Source organism: Sabethes cyaneus, chromosome 3, assembly GCF_943734655.1.
Source record: "Sabethes cyaneus chromosome 3, idSabCyanKW18_F2, whole genome shotgun sequence".
Classification (NCBI taxonomy): Eukaryota; Metazoa; Arthropoda; class Insecta; order Diptera; family Culicidae; genus Sabethes; species Sabethes cyaneus.
The window spans coordinates 4,430,580-4,455,678 of record NC_071355.1 but is presented as its reverse complement, the minus strand read 5'-3'; the positions used below and the strand labels follow the sequence as shown (position 1 = coordinate 4,455,678).

Below are 25,099 nucleotides of genomic sequence, written 5' to 3'. Positions count from 1 at the left end.
GCCCAAAGCGACACTATCCTCTAATTTTACATCCATCGTACAAGTCGAGTTGTCATCCTTCGCCGTTGGTTTTCTCTAGTGTGTTGTTTCAACTATCTGCTCACCGAGTCTATAGAAACCCGTGAACTGGCAGCCGTTTCTTATTTGGTAATTATCCCTGCTATTGATCCATTTCCTGTGGTTCCTGTCTCCGATCGAGATACTGTTTGTGTATAGACCTAGCCGTGACGCACACCCGATTTACAGCATATATTTCCCTCCCCACCCACTGAGCAGCTTGAGGCTATTAAGCCTTCCGAATAAGAGAAGGACCTTGGTTTGAAGGTTTAACGAAAATATTTCAAGGGTGCATCCTTTCAAAGAAGTAGGTTTGATTGCGCTCATTGCTTTACCCTTAGCGGTGTAATTTTGGTGGCTCCAGAGAGGAACCGACCTCCGAGCCAGCCAGCCGTAACATTTTGGTGTCACTCCAGAGAGGAAGTGTTCACATTTTTTAAAAAGACCAGGAAGGACGAAAGACTCCCCTGGCAAGATCAGCACGATTTTTAAGGAAGTGCTCACATTTCTAAAGACCAGGAAGGACCAAGATATTCCCCTGGCAAGGTCAATACGTTCAGAGAGGAGTTTTGACATTTAAAGACCGGGAAGGACGGACGAGATTCCCCTGGCAAGTATTATCAGTCAGCACGATAAAATCCTGTAGCACTTTAGAAAGGAGAGTGCCTACATTTTTTAAAAAGACCAGGAAGGACGAAAGATATTCCTCTGGCAAGATCAGCACGATTTTAAAACAGCGTTTACATAGACTAATCTCAAGATTTTTAGTCTTGACCTTGGAATGAGGTCATACATATATTAATATTTTTTTTTAAACGATGGTTCTACAATTGATGAAGGGACGGTAGGGGAAAGAAATGAAAATTTTGGTGAAGGAGGGGGAAGAGCGGAAAGGAAGGGGGGGGGGGGGGTATTGGTAGCTATGCTTGACAAGTAGTCATTTTGACTCCTACCTTTTGTCCAATGCTGGAAGGTGCATGAGTCGAACCAAGCTGTAATCGTTTACATTTCTAAAGACCAGGTAGGACGAACTTGCCCTGGCAAGGTTGGCACAATAAAGCAAGCCAAGCACCGCTAACCAAGGAAACCACTAAAGGCCTGCAGGATTTGGAACCGATTTTGGGTATTTCACTGCAGCGGCCACATTTGGACATGAATCGGAACTAAAAGGAGGACCGACATGTAAATTATAAGGTCAAGTCAAGAGAACATGGGCCACTAAGTATTGGAAACAGTATCAAGGTTCGCCAAGGACGGTTAAAGTTTTCACCATTACCGATCATAGGGATCGAAACTATTACCAGCAGGATTAGGAGTAAAGGCAAATTCCCCTGTAAAGTAACACGTGAACAAAAGTTATGGATTTCTTCATGAAAAACCCCAACGGCAGGTGTCGTTTATGTACTGGAAAGGACATCACGGACAGCATGGTCCAATGTGATTAGTGCGACAGGTATTTCCACCTGGTTTGCGCACAATTAATAAATATGCCAACCGATGCAGGACGCTGGATCTGTATCAAATGTGCATTAATTGAAGACCTACGTGCCAAGTTGCAAAAAGAAGCAACGCAGCTGAAATCTGACGATTGCAGATCGAGGATTCCTGAAAGCCATAGAGATGGAATGGGGGAATTAATGAGTTCATCTAAGGAAAACAAAGTTGAACCAACGGACGATATGAGTTTCGCAAATGAAACACAAGTACCTGTTGTAAGCTGGACAGCCAACGAACGGCAAAGGCCGAAGCAAATCTGTACAGAAACGACCGAGGAAGGTACGTTCGATCCTGAAAGTACGGATCAAGAACTAAAGTATTTTGAAGGATGCTTCGAAACAATTAAACAATGTGCCCCTGGGCTCAGTAGGAATCCAACTCCTGTTTCTCGAGTAGCATTTTCACCTCTGTAGAGCTGAGATGTGAAATAATAAATTCATTACATAAAAAAAAAATATAACACTTTCCTTTTACTTGAATTAATCTATATGTATTCGAATTAAGAAAGAAATCCTCGCTATGACTCGTTGGATGTGCAATATAATCTTTCGCAGGATTAGTCAATCGAAGAATAAAAAATGATAGAAGTTTCAAACACAGGAATTACCCTCCAACCAATAACATGTACATGTACATGTACATGCGCATGTACATCAGTTTCATCAATTAAATTAAAAGCCTTTGCTTAATATTCCGCAACGACGTTATATCGTAGATCGGAGAATGGGAGAGAACGAAAACACAAAAATTCCTGTCCGATCAAGATGTGCATGCGCTTCACATTACACTTCAGTATTGAATTTTGGAAGGAAAACTCCTGATGGAAGGGGAAGTTGATATTCGTTGTCAGAAATATATAAATAGACATGCATTCATACAGAGAGCTCATTCTTGCGGATACTTTTGACAGCGACGGATCAAAAAAAAAAGGATGGAACATGAAATGGAACTAGCAGCAGGATGGCAGCAGGAGGGCCAGCTGCAGCCGTCGATCGGCAGGAGCTCATCTTCGGGCGCTGTGAATGCGCAGCCGGTGCCGGTGCGCGCCGTGAGCGGGGAACCAGACCTGGTGCCGCATTCCTTGCAGTCGCAGTTTGCTCAGCAAATGCAGACGCAAGTGACTGCGGACGGTCAGCTGCGCGTGGCATCAAACGGACAGCCAGTAGCGTCACCGTCCATGGGCGAGCAGATGCAGGATCAGCCGGTCAGCGACAATGGTGCAGTTCAGCCTCCCAGGAAGTAAGTATTTATTTTATGTTTCGGGTCCGGTGGAAATAGACGGACGCCGAATAATGAAAAATGTTGTGCAAATGTGGTAAGCTTCGGTAGCGATAGACGAGGCTTATTCTTAAAGAAGAGAGGTTACCGATGGAAGTAGGCGGATCCTCAAAATATTTATTGATGCGGTTTCGGTGTTGCAAAAGACGAAATCTTTGTACAAAAATTAAATGTTTTTTTACAAGCTTCGGTGGAAATAGACGAAGGCTTGAATAAATGTGACGGTTTCAGAACAGGAAACCAGAAAGTTTGAATGGCAAAACTGAATGAGTGCTGATAATAGCAATTCGTTTGCAAATTAATATAATACCGATATTGATAATCGGATTAACATGAGGTCATTATTATGTGAAATGACAAGAGAATTTTTTATTCTGGTGTTTGCAGGAAATCATCCAGGAAAATGTTGAAAAAGATGCTGAAGGCAGCATTGGAGAGCAACAATTCTCTTCGGGAACAAGTTGCAGCACTTTCAGCGGAGGTGTTTCCTGAAGCTGAAACCGAGTCTCCATGCTCAGGTACTATGCTTCGAGATTTCGAAGAAACCGGACACGAGTCGTTACTGTTATCTACAATGAGCAGCTGGACTCTTGGCACTCTTAATATTCCAGAATGTGTCCCTAGTGACGGTGAGTCCGAAATCGACAAGCGTGCATTTGAACAATGGAAGGAGATTTTCTACGCTTCTATCCAGCTCGTCAACAGTCGAGATGAGCATACATTGTTTGGTTTATTTAAAATTAAGGCGGGCATGAAACTGAGAGAAATCTTTAATACAACAGTTTCTTCGCCGGGTATGTCAGACGAGCTAACAGCTCCGCTTTCAAATGCGATGCAGCGGCTGGACGGATATTTCAGCTCCCGAACATATATTCTGGCCCAGAGAGGCAAGCTAATGAACATGACGCAAGAACCAGCAGAAAGCAGTATGCAATTTGTAAGGCGTGTGGGAAATGCAGCAAAGATGTGCAACTATAAAGAAGATGAAGCAATGGAAGCCATGGTGAGAGTATTTACAAAAGAGGCATCAGATGACCGTGTTCGAGTACTGGCCTACAGAAACTGGATTAATCAGGGTACATTTAAGGAACTTATCGACTCGGTTCGTAATAGAGAGCTGGAAAAGTTTAATGAAGATGAATACAAGCGGAATCATGGCAATAGTAATGTCACTGTTGCCGCTGTTGAGTGGAAACCTGATGAGGTACCCAATCGGAACTATAGTAACAACCGCTCCTTCAACAACCGAGGGAACAATCGTTTTGATAGCCAACGAGGCATTCGAGGAGTCAGCAAAAGAGGGCGACGAACTTTTTCAAATCAAGGATATGGATCGGCTACAAACTGTTGGAGATGCGGAAGCGTCTTTCATTTTGCGCAGCAATGTCATGCAGTTCAAAAAGCCTGCCACCGGTGCGGGAAAATTGGCCATATTGAACGTGCATGCTCACAGCCACCGCCGGGTCAACGGAAGCGTCGCGGAGAATTCAATGAAGAGATGCCAGAGAGAAAACTTGCCGCCATCGAAGGTTCAAAAGATGAAGAAACACGTTCTGAGGTACATGAAGAAAGCAATAATTTAAATTAAAAATGCGTTTCTTTGATTTTTATGGATCTGTAATAAATAAAATAAATAGATTAAGAAATATGATAATAAATGAGTTTTTATACAACGCACTTTTTTTTTAAAAAAAAAGGAGGAAAGAAATATTTTCTTTGAATTACATATAAACCTATGAATAAATGAATGCTGTGACCATAAAAATCACAGAAACCATACAAATAATAATAATGAAATCATCTTCTAATAGCTATGATTATTGCAGGTAAGGTTGTCGACTTCGGTTGATAAAAATATCATTGTAATAAATAACAATCCTCAGTGCTCTGAAAAAGCGGATTTGAGGAAAAATGCGAAGATTAGCACCTTAACAGAAAAAGACGCATACATTGAAGCTTGGATAGCTAACACTAAGGTGAAACTATTTATTGACTCCGGCGCGCAAGTAAATACAATCACAAAATTATCCTTTGAAAATATACTGGCTAATCTTGATGATAAAAATAAGTTACACTCATTAAATTACTCAGCAGATAAGCGACTAAAGGCGTATGCGTCTGACAATGAAATTAAAGTAATTGCAGTCTTCTCAGCGGAATTATATATTTCAAACGATAGACCTGTGGCAATTGAACAATTTTATGTTGTTAACGAATCAAGGTCCCTATTGGGGTTCAATACGGCGGTAAGATACAGCGTTCTAGCAGTCGGAATAAAAGTTCCTATAAATAATTTGTGTCTAAATCCATCATGGAGATGTGAATTGAGCATTGCGATCTGTACTCAAAACCAAATTTCCTTGACATCTGCGGAATTTCCTAAGTTTAATGTTCCACCGATTTTGTTGAGGTACGATAACAATATGCCACCATCACGCTGTATTTACACGCATATCCCAACAGCATTCAAAGATCTTACCAAGAAAAAGTTAGATGAATTGCTTACAATGGGAATTATTGAAAAAGTGACACAAGAAATGGATAGATCTTTTTGCTCCTCAATGTTGGTTGTTCCAAAAGGAAAAGACGACATCCGTCTTGTGATTGATCTACGAGGCCCAAATCGCTGTATCTATCGAACTCCTTTTAAGATGCCTACTTTCGAATCCATTTTAATGGAACTTCACGGAGCACAGTACTTCTCAACTATCGATCTATGTAGCGCATTCTTTCACGTCGAGTTGAATGAAAGCTGTCGCCATTTGACAAATTTTTTTGCCGGAGAGGGAATATTTCGCTACCGGCGACTTCCATTTGGCCTGTGTAACGCACCTGATATCTTTCAGGAAATAATGCAAACAGTTATTCTAGCTGATTGTGACGGAACTGTTAATTACATGGACGATATTCTGGTGTTTGGGAAATCGAAGGAAGAACATGATACAAATTTAACCAAAGTTCTGAAATGCCTGAGAAATCACAATGTAAAAATAAACGAGGATAAGTGCGTATTTGGTGTACAGATGTTAACGTTCCTTGGTTTCAATGTTTCATCCGATGGATGGAAAATCGATGAGCAGAAAATAGAAGCCATCAAAAATTTTAGAGTCCCAGAAAGTATTGCTGAAGTGAAAAGTTTCTTGGGACTAATAAATTTTGTAGAAAGATTTATTCACCACCGAGCAGATAAAACCCGTCTGCTCCGCGAATTGGCCAAAGCCGATCGGTTCTACTGGAATCAAGAATTGGACGAAGAATTCGAATATCTTAAAAATGAAGCATGGAAAACAATCACTACATTGGGCTACTTCAACAGAGAAGACCGTACAGAGCTTTACGTGGACGCTTCTCCTCATGGATTGGGTGCTGTACTGGTTCAGTTTGATAAGAATTCGAAAGCACGAATTATCGGCTGCGCATCCAAAACGCTTTCGTCATCTGAACAAAAATATCCACAAACACAAAGAGAGGCACTTGCGATGGTATGGGGAGTTGAACGCTTTTCTATGTACTTAATTAGCCTGCATTTCACTATTCGAACTGATGCGGAATCAAACGAATTTATCTTTGGAGGGCTTCACAGAATTGGTAAAAGGGCAGTATCTAGAGCCGAAGCATGGGCTTTGAGATTGCAACCATATCATTTCGACGTCAAGCGTGTACCAGGAGAACATAATGTTGCTGATGCTCTCTCCAGGCTGGTCTGTTTATCTGACACAGCTGACCCCTTTGACGATACAAACGATAAACACTTATTATATTATCTAGACGCTGGCAGACTAGAAATTACTTGGGACGAAATCGAAATCCATTCTCAAAATGATTCCGTTCTAGGAAAAGTAAGACTAGCAATTAAAACTGGCGAATGGGAGAAAGAATTGCGTCGTTATGAATGCCACGCGAAGGAGCTCCACGTACTTGGTGCCTTGACATTCAAAAACAACAAGGTCATTCTTCCTATTGCACTGCATCAACGCGCGGTTAGCTCTGCTCACCAAGGGCACGTGGGAGCAGCCTCCACGAAGAGAATTTTACGGGAATATTTTTGGTGGCCAGAAATGGCTAAAGCCGCTGAATTATACGTACAGCGCTGCGAAACCTGTTTGCGTTTATCAAGAAAGAATCCTCCAATCCCATTAAGTAGCAGAGAACTTCCTGAAGGCCCTTGGGAGATCCTCCAAATTGATTTTTATACGGATAAAGAATTTGGTCATGGAGAATTCCTCGTTATCGTCGATATCTATTCCAGATATTTGCATGTCATCGAAATGAAGAGAATGGACGCCGATGCTACAAATGAAGCTCTTAACAAAGTATTTGCGATATGGGGATACCCTTTAATAATCCAGAGCGACAACGGTCCACCATTCCAGAGTGACAGATTTATAACGACATGGGAACAGAAAGGAGTCAAAATTCGGAAGTCTATTCCATTAAGCCCACAATCAAACGGAGCGGTGGAAAGGCAAAACGAAGGGATAAAAAAGGCGTTGGCTGCTTCAAAAATAGATAAAACAAATTGGAAAGCTGCTCTAGAAGAATATGTCCATATCTACAATAAGGTAAAACCTCTTTCCAGGCTTGGAGTAACACCGTTTGAACTCCTAGTGGGATGGAAATTTAGAGGGACGTTTCCCTGCATTTGGTCGACTCAGCCTACCTTGAACCTTGATCGTGAAAACATTAAGGAAATGGATGCTTACTCGAAGCTAGAGAGCAAGCAATATGCTGATCAAAAACGAAACGCAAAATCGTCCGATATTGAAGTTGGAGATAGAGTTTTTTTTAGCACAATTCAAGAAAATGAAATCAGATCCGACCTTCGGAAGTGAAAAATTTGTGGTGATAGCAAGGGATGGTGCGAAACTGGTAGTGAGAAGTGAACGAGGTGTACTTTACTCCCGTAATGTACAAGATGCTAAGCGGATTCCTAAATGTGACGATGAAAATGACCAGATGGAAATACTGGAGAAACGGATTGCAGAAGATGCCGAATCAAATGAAGATGAAAACACGAACAATAATACAAAATTAAATACTAATGTACCCGATGAGAGACCTCGAAGACGTGTAATTAAACCAAAAAAATTTGATGATATGTATTTATATACCATTTTTGAATAGAGTAGGGGTAGAATGTGATGTAGAGCTGAGATGTGAAATAATAAATTCATTACATAAAAAAAAAAATATAACACTTTCCTTTTACTTGAATTAATCTATATGTATTCGAATTAAGAAAGAAATCCTCGCTATGACTCGTTGGATGTGCAATATAATCTTTCGCAGGATTAGTCAATCGAAGAATAAAAAATGATAGAAGTTTCAAACACAGGAATTACCCTCCAACCAATAACATGTACATGTACATGTACATGCGCATGTACATCAGTTTCATCAATTAAATTAAAAGCCTTTGCTTAATATTCCGCAACGACGTTATATCGTAGATCGGAGAATGGGAGAGAACGAAAACACAAAAATTCCTGTCCGATCAAGATGTGCATGCGCTTCACATTACACTTCAGTATTGAATTTTGGAAGGAAAACTCCTGATGGAAGGGGAAGTTGATATTCGTTGTCAGAAATATATAAATAGACATGCATTCATACAGAGAGCTCATTCTTGCGGATACTTTTGACAGCGACGGATCAAAAAAAAAAGGATGGAACATGAAATGGAACTAGCAGCAGGATGGCAGCAGGAGGGCCAGCTGCAGCCGTCGATCGGCAGGAGCTCATCTTCGGGCGCTGTGAATGCGCAGCCGGTGCCGGTGCGCGCCGTGAGCGGGGAACCAGACCTGGTGCCGCATTCCTTGCAGTCGCAGTTTGCTCAGCAAATGCAGACGCAAGTGACTGCGGACGGTCAGCTGCGCGTGGCATCAAACGGACAGCCAGTAGCGTCACCGTCCATGGGCGAGCAGATGCAGGATCAGCCGGTCAGCGACAACCTCGTATGCCAGAGTAGAGCAAGACTTGCCCGGATGATGTCCTATGTTCGCCAGTACCCGGCCAGCGAACCTCGCTCAGCCCCAGGATTTCAAGCTTCAGGCGGCTAGCTTCCCTTGCGAGTTGCGCCAGCTTACCCTGCTGGGCAAGGGTCAGTATATTCCATGTTCCGATTCGTGTCCGTGTTTTCATGCTAAAGGTCGTTGCCAATAATCCAGAGAGATTTCTTCTTTCATTTTCGGTAACTTTTTTATTTTCTGGTACAGTAGGCTGTTAACCTAAGGTCCTTATCCCGCTGATGGGGCTGCCATCTTAATGTGGGCGGGAGCCACTGTGCCCTCTTTCTGTTAGCATACGACAACCGAAGTTGCGTACCCCAGCCGGCACCTCGTGGAGGTAGGAATAGGAGTTAATGAACAGAGGTTATGGAATGCACATGTTCACCCTTTGCCAGCCATCGACGACTCTGGTTAGTTTAAAAAGAATGCTTCGCTTCGGATCAAGAGTAAATACGCTAGCAGCGGCTGCGACGAACGGCAACGGTAGCAAAGACAGTCTCAGCTTGCTGGAATGTCAAGTGCTCTACAAAGGATTTACAATTCTATTTGGTGTCGTACGTTGACTATGGAAACTTTAATATGGTAGCTGCAGTGGACGAGCTTAATAAGTTTTGTCCCAAAAGCCCGGTGATGACTGATGAAAATTCGTGATTCACGTGCCACTTGTCTCAACGGCGAAAGCGGCTGCCAAACGGAAGTCATCGGACAAATCGGCAGTAAGATCAAAGTACAACTGGTCGATTATGAAAACGTTATTATTGCGGAAATAATAAGATCAGCCTCATTAGATCGATAGTTCTTTTTTGACTTGAAACTATGACGCTGCTCCCGCTGGACATACACATTTTTGCCGTGTTCGAGCGGAAGGGGCTACGGATATTTGGTGTTATACCAACTGAAAGCGAAGAGTAACGTAGGTCGGAGGCGTTTGAATCATGAGCTACAGGTATTGCTTGGAGATTCCTGTCGTACATCTGTCGAAATTCGGTAGGCCATGGCAAGTAGAACGAAACAAACCCTTTAGTATGCTACGGCACCAGGAACAGAGGGACCCAACATACAAGATGGCTCGACCATGTCGAAAGCGACTTGCGACTTCTAGGACGCCGGAGAAAACCGCGACGAGTGACCCAAGATCGAGTTGAATGGAAACGACTGCTTGATTAGCCACCCTGGTTCTCTGATGCTGACGACGATGACAGCGGAACATATTGAATGGATTATGTGCTAAATTGGATCAGTAGTACATAACAAATTTATTTAGATGCAGTTTAATATAAAATTACATAAATTTTTAAGTTAAATGAACTTACTTCAACAATAATTCGTATATAGAGAATCTTTTGAAAAGTTCGTATAACTCACAGTAGCGTTTCAATAATTTAACTGACACGATAAAGAAATTAATCAATGCGGGACAATTTCCGTGACACTTGGTAATCCGTCACAAACCGGAACCTTCAAAATCCGGTTCAGTCCCGCAAAATACAACTCGTCTGGACAGTATAATTTCAAGTCCAATCTGATGTCTAAATTCAAGTCCCAGCTGGCCAGGCGAAAATCAAAATACAGATGGAAATATGGCACCAATGTGTGCGCTGCTGCACTGCTCTACTAGCGCTAGCCGTCCGTCCGGAAAGGGAAATAAGAAGGGCATCCCTTTTGCTCCACGGACCATTGATGAGAGACTGTAGATTTTATTGCATAACCTTCAAACCAGGTGGAAATACCTGTCGCACTAATCACATTGGACCATACTTCGAAGCAAATACAGAAGAAAAAGAAGAAGATTAAATGTTTCAAGTGTAAACAAAATGGTCATAAATTTGCTGATTGTCCGGTAAAAGCAAACGGTTTTGAGAATAATTCGAAAGCGCACATTGCCGAACCGAATAGTGTTAGTTTTGTCGGAGTGAGCAAAACTGCGTCACGCAGATGGTCGCAAGTACTTCGTTGGTACATTGATTCCGGTTGCTCTGACCATTTAGTGAATGATAAGGCATTATTCGAAGAACTGACCCCACTGAAGAATCCCGTAGAAATTGCCATTGCGAAGGATAATGTGACGATTCGGGCGGAGTATTCTGGTACCGTCAAAGCGATTAGTGTTGTTAACGGCAGACAAATCGAGTGCACGATAAACGAAGTACTATACGTACCAGATTTGCGGTGCAATCTTTTCTCGGTTATGCGTGTTGATGATGCTGGGATGACGGTAGTGTACGAAAACGGACATGTCGAAATTCGTCGCGGGACAGAGGTCGTCGCGTGTGGTTCGCGTGTCGGGAAGCTATATCAGCTAGATTTGTACTCCCGGAAAAATGCTGTGAAATCGATGTTGACAAGTGGTCGTGTGTCAAAAGACTTGGAATTGTGGCATAGACGCTTTGGTCACTTGAACGTGCGCAGTATTGACCAAGGTTAGTCAAGAGAGGTTTTCTGATGTTCAAATTCGTTTTTCACCCCCGCTGGGTTACCCTTGACGATCACCGAAATTTTCAAAGCGGAAACTGTTGAATGTACAAACAACGTCGATGGTTGCTAACCAATCGTTCCGCACACTCCTGTTCTACAAACTGTGAAAACTAGATCACCTATTTTAACTCACCTTGGTATTGACAAGTTGATTCGGAACGAGATGGTGACAGGTCTGAAAGTGTCATGTACCGATGAAGGCAGTATCGTATGCGAGCCTTGCTTACGTGGTAAACAAACGCGTAACCCGTTTCCGGTTCGTACACAAAAGCGGTCGTCGCGAGTGCTATAGAACTGATTCATACAGACGTATGCGGTCCAGTTTCGCCCATTGGTGTTGGCGGTGCGAAATATTTCGTTACTTTCGTAGATGATTGGAGCCACTTTGTGATGGTGTTCTTAATAAATACGAAAGATGAAGTGTTTGACTGTTTTCGAAATTACGAAGCGGTTGTTTCGGCAAAGTTCGGTCAGCGTATCAGTCGTTTACGGTGTGACAACGGTGGCGAATATCGAAGCGGGCAATTTCAGCAGTTCTTGAAGAAGAAAGGAATTGTGGTGGAGTGGACGGTTCCGTATACGCCCGAGCAGAACGGGGTAAGCGAGCGGATGAACCGCACTCTCGTCGATAAAGCCAGAGCGATGCTGGAGGATTCCGGAATGCTATTCAGACCGCTGCATTCTTAGTAAACCGTAGTCCAACCAGTGCTGTCGACAATTGTGAAACGCCGTATGAGAGATGGGAAGGGCACAAGCCTGACTTGACTAAACTTCGAGTTTTTGGCTGCAACGTGTACGTTCACATTCCTAAGGAAAAACGAGGTAAGCTTAATTCTAAATCATGGAAAGGAATTTTTGTTGGATACGCCATCAATGGCTATCGGGTATGGAGCCCTAGCAAACAAAGAGAATTTCATGTTCGTGATGTCGTTTTTGTGGAAACCTCGTCTTCCGTCGATCAACAAGAGCATTTATCAACCGATGATTTTATCTCAATAGATGCTGTTGATAATGGCGGTGCTGAAGTTGAGCAGGAGCATGAAGAGATGCACCATGAGCTGGTGACATCAGAGGATGAAGATTTCTCCAGTGTCTGTGGCAGTGACAAATCTCTCGAGGATGCTGGTACTGAGGCGAACGATGGCTCGGGGAATGCAAGAAGAGAACGCAGGGCACCTGCCTGGCATGGAGACTACGTGATGGACTATGCGGCTTACGCGTTAAATGTCACAAGCTTTGTGGAGAATCTTCCCAAAACACTAGCTGAAGCTCGGAAGCGTCCGGACTGGGATAAATGGCAAATAGCGGTGGATGAAGAGATGCAGTCGCTGATGAAAAATCAAACATGGGAGCTGACAAAGTTACCACAAGGGCGGTCACCTGTTACGTGCAAGTGGGTGTTTAAGGTAAAGAGGGGAATGGACGGACAACCTGATCGTTATAAAGCTCGATTGGTGGCCAGAGGCTTCAGCCAACGTTTCGGATTTGATTACGATGAAACTTATTCCCCGGTTGCCAGATTGGACACTTTAAGTACAGTTTTAGCTTTGGCGAATGAAAAGAAGATGATTGTCCATCAGATGGACGTTCGAACAGCCTTCTTGAACGGTTCACTCACTGAAGAGATTTTCATGACGCAACCTGAAGGATTCGAAAGCGGTAATAATCTTGTGTGTCATTTAAAGAAATCCATATACGGATTGAAGCAGGCATCCAAAGCCTGGAACGACTGGTTTGACCACTTTGTTCAGAAGCGTTTGCACTTTCGACGAAGTTTGAATGATCAATGTCTTTATACACAGAGGACGAACGATGGAATTATTTTTATCGTTTTATACGTAGACGACATTATGATTGCGGGTTCAACATTGAAGATCGTTGAACGCTTGAAGAGTTTACTTTCACGTGAATTCGAGATGACGGATATCGGGGAAATTAAGTGCTTTCTCGGGATATCGATCGATTACGAAAGTGAGAAAGGAGTCCTGCGAATGGATCAGCGTAATTATCTTCAAGATGTTTTGAGACGGTTTAATATGCAAGATTGCAAACCCTGTTCGACGCCAATGGAGAACAGGTTGAAGCTCATGAAGGGCGAGGAAGAGAAGCGTACTAAACAACCCTATCGCGAATTGATAGGTTGTCTGATGTACGCGTCCTTGACAACACGGCCAGATCTGGCGGCCAGTGTGAACTTCTTTAGTCAGTATCAAAGTTGTCCGACAGACGATCACTGGACACACTTGAAACGGATTCTGCGTTACATAAAAGGTTCTTTAGATCTGAGTCTTGTATACCAACGAAATGCAGGGAAAGTTTTAAAGGTGTACACGGATGCCGACTGGGCCAACAATGCTGTTGATAGGCGATCGGTTAGTGGCAGCGTGTTTAAAGTGTACGGATCAACGGTGTCGTGGATTACACGAAAACAACAAACTGTGGCGCTTTCTTCAACGGAGGCAGAATTGACAGCGTTATGTGTAGCGGTTTGTCATGGCCTGTGGATGCAGCGTTTATTGCAGGATCTAGGATGTAAATTGGAAAACCCAGTACCGTATTTCGAAGATAATCAATCGACGATTCGTATAACCGAGGATGACAAAGGCTTCGGGAGATTAAAACACATCGATGTTAAGTTTTTCTTCGTAAAGGATTTAGTGAAGGAGAACAAGATTGCTATTGAATACGTCCCTACCAGTGATCAACAAGCTGACATGATGACTAAGAGTCTGCCGGTTGCAGTATTTCGCCGAAATTGTTCTGCCATCGGATTAACAAGTTGCAGCGGTTGAGTGGGGGTGTTAGGGTAGACAACCCCTCGCTACTTGATGTGCCAGCATTTGCGAATGCTACCTATATGTATAGTTACGATCTCATATACCTTTGCATACATTACATTGCATCGTTTTGTTTACTCTGAAAGTTATTCTCGTACAATAAACCACGTTTCTTAAATTCGCTGTTTATTTTCTGTACGAGTGCATTTCACGATCCTAGACCCGTTTTAGTAACTGACTCAAATTATCTCTAATTGGAGTGTCCAGGTTTTCCCTAACGAAGATATTTCCATGTTCGTCCGTTGACTGTATTCGAGCGCCTATTGGTATTCCAAACTCAATCGATTCTGATACTATTGAGTCGATTACCGCTGCTTGTAATGATGAATCCAAATCGTCTCTAGTATCTACTGCTATTTGCTTCGTTTATATTCTAAGAGGTAGTGCTTCTTCGACATACTGATAAACCGTAAAAGTCTTTGTTGAACTTTCAATAGATCTAGGTATACTTAGAATCTCTGCATGTTTTATTTTCTCAGTGAATTCCGATCCTTGCATTACATGTTTTTGTTTATCGTGGTTTTCCGACGACAAATACCTCTTAACTGGCAATTCGGTTCTTTTGAGTTTTCCAATGCGTATATCGTTGTGCGAGGGGCAAGACACTTCATAATATTATCATAATATAAATATATTAGGCCCTATTAAAACCCTATAAATGTATAAATAAATGTAACTTTATACGGCTTTAGGTTATATTATGGGTGGGAAAGGTCAATATATTAAGGTTGGAAAAATATTTCCATAGGGAAAAGTAATATATTTTCAACAGTGTCTTGCCCCTCGTCGTTGTGTTCGACTTCAGGATCCAAGGGAATAATTGTTGTTTCCCTGTATACATCCAACATCTTCTCGTAGCATAATTTAGTCGGGGGACTTTCCACGACAGAAATAATCGAATTACTACTGAAATCCAAATAATCCGTTTCTTCCAGTAATCCTGGCGACAACTTGCCATTTCTATTCTCCAACTTTGTGTTCGTCCGCCGTGAAACTATGGCTGTCTTCGTAACATCATATGTAGATTTTCGATCCACCTGGCATTTCTTGTCGACTTCATCCTGTTCAGTCTTAGGATAAATATGTTTATCTCTCTTCTGAGAGCTCAGTGTTAATTTTTGAGAATTGCTCTTCCGTTTGTTCTCCTGGTCTACGGCATGATCCGTAGCCTTTCTGATTTCCATGATGAAATCAATATTATTGTTGCTGGTTTCTGGTGGACGCGTCAGTGCTTCAATTAATTTAAGCGAACACTCAGTATCCGCTGAAATTAATGTTGTTTCTGCCTTTTGGCGTTTCAATAAAACCGAGAATGAACTGGATGTGTTACATTCAGCTGGAATCTTTGAGAATTCTTTCTCTTTTTTAGAAATCAAAGTTTTTGAGACTTTTTCCTCGTGAACTTTTTCTGAAGCAATCTCTTTTTGCTTTTGAGCTTTACCAGAATGTTTATTATTATCAACTTTAACAAAGGGTCTTTTAATTTTGTTTCCCTTTTCAAAGTTCCAAATTCTAGTGCGTGTCTTTTGAGAGTTCGTAGACAAGCTATCAACGATTTTACGTTTAATTAGGCAAACAACTTGTTTTATTAACATGCTCTTCGTTTTATTATTTACCACACTTCCCTTAGTGAGAGTGTGAACTCCTTGTGAGTTTTTACAGATCGTCTTCTCACCGACTTCGATCTGTTGCTTAATTGCAAGTTTCTCCCTTACAATTTCAAAAATGTCTTTGTCCCTATCCGGCGGACTTATTTGATCAAAACTGAGACCATCTGTGGTTTCTTGATTAGTCGAGCATATTACTGTAGCTCTACCTTCGGAGTTCCTTCTTAGGCGAGGAGGAAAATGTTTTGGCGGTTGCCTTGTACGCCGCATACTTTGCATTTCAACTTGTGGTTTCAACCAATCGTTTAATTCGCTTAAGTTCTTGACTTCGTTTCCTTAGCCCACGTGATTTGTAAACTAAGGGATAATTTGCTGATAATTTCCTCTACCAATTGAGGATCATCTAAATAGCAATAATTCTTTGATGCATTGATGTCCGAAACTAGATCATCCAAAGCATTCGAACAATCCGTTAAGATTGCTGCACTTCATGTAGACAGATCCATTAGAATCTGCTTTTTCTCAAAAACTGCAGCTTCACTGAATCGGTTAGCTGCTTTAATTGTTTCGAAGCATCCTTCAAAATACTTCAGTTCTTGATCCGTACTTTCAGGATCGAACGTACCTTCCTCGGTCGTTTCTGTACAGATTTGCTTCGGCCTTTGCCGTTCGTTGGCTGTCCAGCTTACAACAGGTACTTGTGTTTCATTTGCGAAACTCATATCGTCCGTTGGTTCAACTTTGTTTTCCTTAGATGAACTCATTAATTCCCCCATACCATCTCTATGGCTTTCAGGAATCCTCGATTTGCAATCGTCAGATTTCAGCTGCGTTGCTTCTTTTTGCAACTTGGCACGTAGGTCTTCAATTAATGCACATTTGATACAGATCCAGCGTCCTGCATCGGTTGGCATATTTATTAATTGTGCGCAAACCAGGTGGAAATACCTGTCGCACTCATCACATTGGACCATGCTGTCCGTGATGTCCTTTCCAGTACATAAACGACACCTGCCGTTGGGGTTTTTCATGAAGAAATCCATAACTTTTGTTGACGTGTTATTTTACAGGGGAATTTGCCTTTACTCCTAATCCTGCTGGTAATAGTTTCGATCCCTATGATCGGTAATGGTGAAAACTTTAACCGTCCTTGGCGAACCTTGATACTGTTTCCAATACTTAGTGGCCCATGTTCTCTTGACTTGACCTTATAATTTACATGTCGGTCCTCCTTTTAGTTCCGATTTATGTCCAAATGTGGCCGCTGCAGTGAAATACCCAAAATCGATTCCAAGTCCTGCAGGCCTTTAGTGGTTTCCTTGGTTAGCGGTGCTTGGCTTGCTTTATTGTGCCAACCTTGCCAGGGCAAGTTCGTCCTACCTGGTCTTTAGAAATGTAAACGATTACAGCTTGGTTCGACTCATGCACCTTCCAGCATTGGACAAAAGGTAGGAGTCAAAATGACTACTTGTCAAGCATAGCTACCAATACCCCCCCCCCCTTCCTTTCCGCTCTTCCCCCTCCTTCACCAAAATTTTCATTTCTTTCCCCTACCGTCCCTTCATCAATTGTAGAACCATCGTTTAAAAAAAAATATTAATATATGTATGACCTCATTCCAAGGTCAAGACTAAAAATCTTGAGATTAGTCTATGTAAACGCTGTTTTAAAATCGTGCTGATCTTGCCAGAGGAATATCTTTCGTCCTTCCTGGTCTTTTTAAAAAATGTAGGCACTCTCCTTTCTAAAGTGCTACAGGATTTTATCGTGCTGACTGATAATACTTGCCAGGGGAATCTCGTCCGTCCTTCCCGGTCTTTAAATGTCAAAACTCCTCTCTGAACGTATTGACCTTGCCAGGGGAATATCTTGGTCCTTCCTGGTCTTTAGAAATGTGAGCACTTCCTTAAAAATCGTGCTGATCTTGCCAGGGGAGTCTTTCGTCCTTCCTGGTCTTTTTAAAAAATGTGAACACTTCCTCTCTGGAGTGACACCAAAATGTTACGGCTGGCTGGCTCGGAGGTCGGTTCCTCTCTGGAGCCACCAAAATTACACCGCTAAGGGTAAAGCAATGAGCGCAATCAAACCTACTTCTTTGAAAGGATGCACCCTTGAAATATTTTCGTTAAACCTTCAAACCAAGGTCCTTCTCTTATTCGGAAGGCTTAGTAAGAAAGTGGAGAATAATCAAAAGGATCGTTCGGATGAGAAGCTTTACTGCTGGTCTGAGTTTGCACTAGTTTATTTTTTCGTAAAATAACTATTGGACTATTTTTGGGGAAGCACAACTGACTTTTTAGATCAACGCCACACATATTGGCACTTCCGGTGTCGTTGAGACAGTAAAAGCCGAAAGATATTTGAAAATATATACCTAAAAAATCTTTATTCTTAGAACCAATCATCAACTTTGTAAGATGCGATCTACGCCCTTGCCCACGGCTTGCTGCACGCTGTCGTACCCGTCCGCTTTCAGTAGCTCCTCAAGTTCCTGTTTGACTCGTATCACAATCGGTGGTCCATGGTAAATAAACGCCGTATATAGTTGAACCGCGCTGGCACCGGCCAGAATTTTATTGTACGCATCGCGACCGCTGAAAATCCCTCCAACGCCGATGATGGGAATCTTTCCCTCGGTCCATTTGTACACCTTGGCCACCAGTTGGGTAGATCTTTGGAACAATGGCTGCCCACTCAAGCCGCCCAGCTGGCCGGCATTGATGCTCTTCAGACTAGATGGCCTTTCGATGGTTGTATTCGATACGATTAGCCCGTCGACGGCACATGCTTTGCTGCATACAACTGTGACTATCTCCTGGATGTCTTCGTCGGACAAGTCCGGTGCCAGTTTCACCATAATAGGTCGTTGTTCTGCCAGCGGCAGGGAACTCCGTGCCTTCAGGACTTCACTCAACAATACGAAAAGCGTACTTTTGTTTTGCATAGTCCTCAAACCGGGCGTATTCGGGCTACTTATATTGATAACGAGATAATCAGCTAAGCCACTAAATCGTTTCACTCCTTTCACGTAATCGCGGATCGCATCCTTTGAAAGTTTATTCTTTCCTAAATTAATTCCTAAAGCAACATCTTCGCCACACTTTTGACGAGCTTCTTTCAGCCGCTCGTAAACCACTTTGTGGCCCTCACTATTAAATCCGTATCTGGAAAAAAAAAATTGGTGATATGAAACAATATAATGGTAACAGAACACGTTCAGTCTCCACACATACCTATTGACAATCGCCTTATCCTCTTTCAGACGAAACACTCGCGGTCCCGGGTTTCCCGGCTGCGGCTGGGGCGTAACCGATCCGACCTCCACAAAGCCGAACCCAAGCAAATGCAGTCCACAGACCGCTTCGCCCTGTTTGTCAAACCCGGCAGCGATACCGACCGGATTGCGCAGAACCATATTCATCAGCTGGGTGCGCAGAACGCCGGGATCTTGATATCCGGGTCGAATCAATCCCAGCTTCAGGCCGAACACCGCCAGATGATGAGCAGTTTCCGGCGGAGCGAGCCGAACGATCGGCATGAAAATGTTTTCGTAGAACCTTTCATTTCCCTTGTACAGGCAGGTGATGCTAAAGGTTGCTGCTCCGAGCGCTGTTACCTTCAATAGAGAGCGAACTGGATTCATGATTGAGCAGTGTGATTGAGCTGGCTGTGGAGAATAATCAAAAGGATCGTTCGGATGAGAAGTTTTACTGCTGGTCTGATTTTGCACTAGTTTATTTTTTCGTAAAGCTGATCTATTTATACGTAGTTAGGTAAATTCAATTATTCTAAATCCTTATGGCTAATTGGAGTGAAAGTGATAACTTTGGTTTTTCCTATCTTTCGATACAAATTCAAATCATTTGATCCAGGTGTGGTGAAAGAGATAGAGAAGTGGGAAATTATTTACCGACTGATTCCCTGAACTGTACCTGGTTGGTTGGTATTTCCATTTTCGTGCATTCATTGTTAAAGGGCGTAGACAATTTTACCTAATGAATAATACGAAATTATTTACTCTGCCTGTTCCTTCCGCTAGTCAAAACAAAGGTTACTTTCTCCCGGCTTATCTTTGACGCTACCTGGGGCGGGGGTAAAGTGTGTTCGGACCGTTCGGACCCTGCCTGATAAACATGGTAAGTGCATATACACGTGGTACACTGTAACTACCTATGCAGCCTAATCACCAAAGGGGTCTTGCTCAGATACCTGGTTTTGGATTATGGTTTGTTTTGTTGATCCTTTCTTCTAATCTTTCTACAATTCGTACACGCAGCTACTGAAAATACACGATTTATGAACCTACTTTTCAAAACCTTCTTTAGTTACAGAAAATAAAATGAATTTGGGATTTGATTAAATAATCTAATAAACGTTTAATTAGATGCGTCCGTTACAACAGGCTTTGTCTTAGGACGGCAAGTCAGTTAAGTAAGTTAGTATTTCAATTAAACTTTTTATACGACTCACGAATGTTCAATTGCTGGGGCCCCACGATTCATGAAATCATTTAAGTAGAGCTTTTGGGGTCCAAGCTCCGAAAATATTACCAGCTTCAATTCTAAGTATTTAAAAGTAGAGTTAGTATTTCATCCGCAGTTATTTGAGTACTTATAAATATTGAACTGTCAGCTTAAGCTCCATACTTATGTCGAATTTGTTTATTCAATCCGGGTTGACACTGGATGAATTTTATCTGTCAGATAGGAGCAAATGAATACAAAAAGTTCATCCAGTTCCAATCCGGATTGAATAAACAAATTCGACATTAGTTTACTTCAGTGACGACAGTCCGTTATCGATCCTGCGCCGAATGAGTTATGGTCCTCCAGTACTCAATCCTGGGCTACATTTCTTCAAACCCCTCGAACACCAACTGAACGTGCATCATCCTCGATAGCGCACATCTATCAGTGCGATGTCTACTCCGAAGTCTACGGCCTCTTCTTGATTCTCTGCTTAAAATAATTTTGGCTACTCTTTCGTCGAGCATTCTCGACGCATATTTGCATTCAGCTTTACAGCATATTTGCATTCTTAATACAGCTCATGGTTCAGGCGTCTGTGTAACACTCCATTTTGGATTCTGCAAAATTTTACGCTAAAACCCCAAGCATTCGTCGATCAGCTTCTTTTAGCGTCCATGATTCTTGTACGTAAAAAGCCACCGAAAGGATTAGTGTTCTCTAGAGCGTCAGTTTTATGCGAATTTGCAAGCAAAATATATTCAGTTCCTCTTCGGCACCAACACCATTTGGATTTACGCACCATGTACTTCGTTTTGGCGGTGTTAATGGTAAGTCCCAATTTCTCAATAAATGACCTAAGGCTTCTTTCCCTGCTCTACTTTTGATTTCGGTGATATCGACGTTATACGCAAAATCAAAAAGCATGTGAGGTCTCATCTGCTATTCTGACACAGAATTTTTACCCATCCAGCGTCACACGAATCAACGTAACTAGTTCTATGAGAAAACCATGTTCTAGCGTTAACTGTCACAGCTTATTTCGTTTGACTGAATCGTATGCCGCCTTGAAATCCATAAAAATATGATGAGTCAGCAAGTTGTACTCCCGGAACTCGTCAGTTACTAGACGCAGGGTAAATATCTGATCCATCGAGAAGCGACTCACATGAAAACCAACTTGGTAATCGCCGACGAAGAACTCCGCAACAAATATTCCCTAGCATACCTTGGGTGCTAGTTTTTGGCCATATCTTTCAAACGAGGTAAAGAAAACTAAATTCGGATTGAAAATGGATGAATGAGAGCAATTTCAAAACTTGGGTCGTTTTCGACCCTTAATGCATAATATGTAACTTTTTTCCAATGCATTAGGAAGGTTAATGTGGAAAGTCCTCCAGAAATCACCATAACCCAATATTAGTCTCCTACACAGATCTGGCGCTACCAAAACAGATAATATTTTAGTTTTATTAGTAAACGTTATTGGCATATGAACATAGCCTTTCACCGGAATATTTTTCCCACCAGCCGTTGTAATGGTTGTCTGGGAAGGATATATTTTTAATTTTAATGCTTTTATTAGCGTTTCTGCACCGAAACCTAACACAGATCGCTGTGTTCCACTATCTAGTAACGCGGTTATTTCAGTTCCCATGATTGATACTTTTACGAAAGGTCTGTTATCGTTTTGTAACATAACAAAGCATTCATCTACTTCTGGCTCGTTAAAATAATCAGTACTATCGGTAGGCTTGAAGCCGTGGTTTATTAATTCTAGTTTCGTTTGTTCAATTTCAGGAGGAATTACAGTGCTGGTTTCAGCTTCCTCCCTCAAGCTGAACCTGTTAAGTTTTTTCTACAAAACGGACACATACTTGTGTACACGTTTGCAAATCCGCAGATACGACAAAATTTTTGCCTTTCATCTAGACATTCTACATAGTGGTGACCTGCTTTCTTACAGTTGTAGCACGTACCGATTGGAGGGCGTACATACTGTTGAACCAAAATGTCAAATGTATTTTTACTCGAGCCTTCTAAAGGATCACTCTCTTGCTTATCGAACCTCCCATCCACTTTTCCTGCTGAGGCTTTTTGAGATCTGATTTCTTGAGTCTCACTTTTGCTCATCTTTTGATCTCGGTCGCTATTTGTAAAAACACGCGGATTATTGCTCGATTTACCAGAGCTGGCTTTACTCTTCTGATTGCCCGAAGTCATAACTTCGCTGACTTGGGAAGAGCGATGATGAGTTGTATTTTCCGGTATCCTTTGATACAAGTTACTATAATTCTCATCAATTCTTCTCCCGTATTTTCTCAACTTACTAAGCGTCTTTATATGTTTGCCCGTAAGAGCATTCTTGTAATCGTGACGCATGTTTCGCCAGATGGTTTTAAATTTTCTTCGGTCTGACACTGTTTTGGTCATAGACAGGAAAATTTTCTGTACATCATGGAAATAATCCGCAAACTTTTCCCCTCTTGCTTGTTTGCGATTGCTTGCTTGGGTTTCTAGTTGAAAGTCTAGGTCTGGCGGAAGAAATTCGCGCTTCAGCTGCTTTTTCAGCTCTCTCCAATTTCGAAAGCTTTTACTTTCTACCCCTTCTATATACCAATCTCTGGCGCGACCTATGAACAAATATAAGGCTGATCGGAATAACTCACGATCGGTGACATCCTCTGATTTACTTTGCATTTTAATTTCTTTTAGAAATTCGGCCAATTTACGTCCATTGTCCTTACCGTCATATTTCAATCGCCATTCTGAGATAGGAATTCGTTTCATCGGTTCTTTATTTCGTTTCGATTTTCGATGTTTTCTGTTCTTATTCCTTCGATTTTGGGACAATTTGGAATTGGATGAGCTATCAGACATCGTCGTTGATGACGACTCAGAGCTATCGCTCGATTCAGTCGAAGAATTTTCGGTCGACGTGTACGGATTCGACATAACGGTTTTTTGGGGTTTTTCCTTATTATAGTTCTTATTTTTCCGTTTCCTTTTCCTGAAACTATCTGAGCTATCGGAGCTACTGATTGGCTCTGTCGATAATTTGGCATCTGATTCGGAAACATCTGTAGTTGATGTACCTTCAATTTCCTTCCATTTCAATTTCTTCCTCTTTTCCTGTTTCTCACTTTTCTCCTCTGTTACGCTGAGTACTTCTTCTCGGTTTTCGAAGGAAATCGCGGGGGCGCTATTTTGCTCAGTTTGCAGTTTCATTTTTTCATTCATTTCCAATAGTAGTTTTTCTAATTTTCTTTTTCTTTTAATATTTTCCTCCATTTCCAATTTTCTATGTTTCTCCGCCTGAATCTCTTTTTCTTTTCTCGCCCTTTCTTGATCGGATGTTTGTAAAACAAAATCCTTAAAGGCCTTTATCAATGGTCCAATATTTTCAATTTTCCCTTGTTCAAATTCTGTTAACTTATCTAATATATTTTCAGATCGTTTCATTGTACATTCTAATTCATATTCTTTGGACTGGGCTGATTTCTGTCCCCCAACAGCACCCTCTAAAGACCCGTCATCGTCCTCTAGTGCAACTACTGTCTCATTCAAATGATCGATTTCAGTTCTCACTTCTAGTAAAGCTTCTTCAATACCCATCTCATCTGGCCCTTCTCCCGACTCTTCGGTTCTAGGAGCGGACGGAAAACGGAAATGCTTCTCAAAAATCTCATTAATCTGCTTCTCGATGGCCCTAACCTGTGAGGAATATTTTCTCGCGTCTAATGCCACAGATAAGTGAGCAATTCTGACACGGTAGTGAATCATTCTCGTTCTTAATTTTTCAATCTGTCTAGTATCGACTTTTGGATGGTCTAGAATCTCACCAATTTATGTGAGAGTGGAATTGATCAAAGCGATTTCTTCGGAAGCGGAGCGCCATGTCCGAGCAAATGCGGCGGATACGTATCCCATCGCCCTTTCCTCTTTCATCCTATCTTTAAGCTTACGTCGCTTGACGCTTTCATGATCCTCTCTTCGAAATAGAAGATTATGGATTAAAAGCTCATGCTCTACCTCTTCTATCGTAAGATGCGATACATTCATAGTCTTATATGAATTTTGTAAATCCATTTTAGCGATAATTTAAGAAAAACGAAATAAATATATGATCACAAAGGTCCACAAACTTTTTTTAATCCGAATACTTTGTACCAAACGTATTATTTCCGAATGTTATTTAGTCAAGACCCATTAATTGATTCTCTAATACTCAATTAAACTAAATTTGCTTCGCGTAAATCTATTTAGTTCACCCACAATCGCAAATCGTAGCTTTAATAAGCGTAAGTTATCGATTAGGCTAAATTCAGTTGAAACGGTAAGTATGATTTGCGCAATCGTTACTCACTTAAACCCTTGTGCGTTTTAGTTTGGAAAATTAATTCAATTTTACAAGTTCCTCCTACACTCCGAGTTTTCAAAAACTATTTTTGAAATCTTGATCCGTGTTCGACTTATAAGTTGGGCGCCAATTGTTACCTCCGAGGCCGGAAGGGCCTCGGTTAAGTTCACCCCTGGTTCCTGGTCGAACCACTGGGAACCGTGTAGGGGCTGGGCTCTCAAGACCTCTTTTCTCACTGGCTAGCTCAACCTTGAGAACGCGAAGGCTTTCAGGGTCGGCTCCGGGTCTACTTTCGGGATCAAGAGATCAAAACCCTAAATTAAACTTTTACAATCTTTTATTAACCTAACTTTTTTTTCCACTCTACTCACGATGCTGTGTTTACTTTGGTTTTCTGCTACCGGTGCTGTTGGTCGGCCGACCGTTGCTGCTTGCGATGAACTCCTCTGGCTTTTGATCTGCTTTAGTGTTCGACATCGGAACGAAAATTGAAGTCCGGGTTCCGGTCCGGTCC

The 25,099-nt window shown here is 41.9% G+C and overlaps 1 protein-coding gene across 1 annotated transcript; it reads right to left on the bottom strand.

Moving 5' to 3' along the window:
• Positions 1–18,163: 18,163 nt before the first annotated feature.
• On the bottom strand, positions 18,164–23,453 carry LOC128744235 (dihydroorotate dehydrogenase (quinone), mitochondrial-like). Its single transcript, XM_053841078.1, has 3 exons — positions 22,895–23,453; positions 18,993–19,422; positions 18,164–18,923 (listed from the first exon to the last, which is right to left on the bottom strand). The coding sequence occupies exons 1-3, from the start codon at positions 23,451–23,453 to the stop codon at positions 18,164–18,166; spliced, it is 1,749 nt and encodes a 582-aa protein (XP_053697053.1).
• Between the last annotated feature and the right edge of the window lie 1,646 nt (positions 23,454–25,099).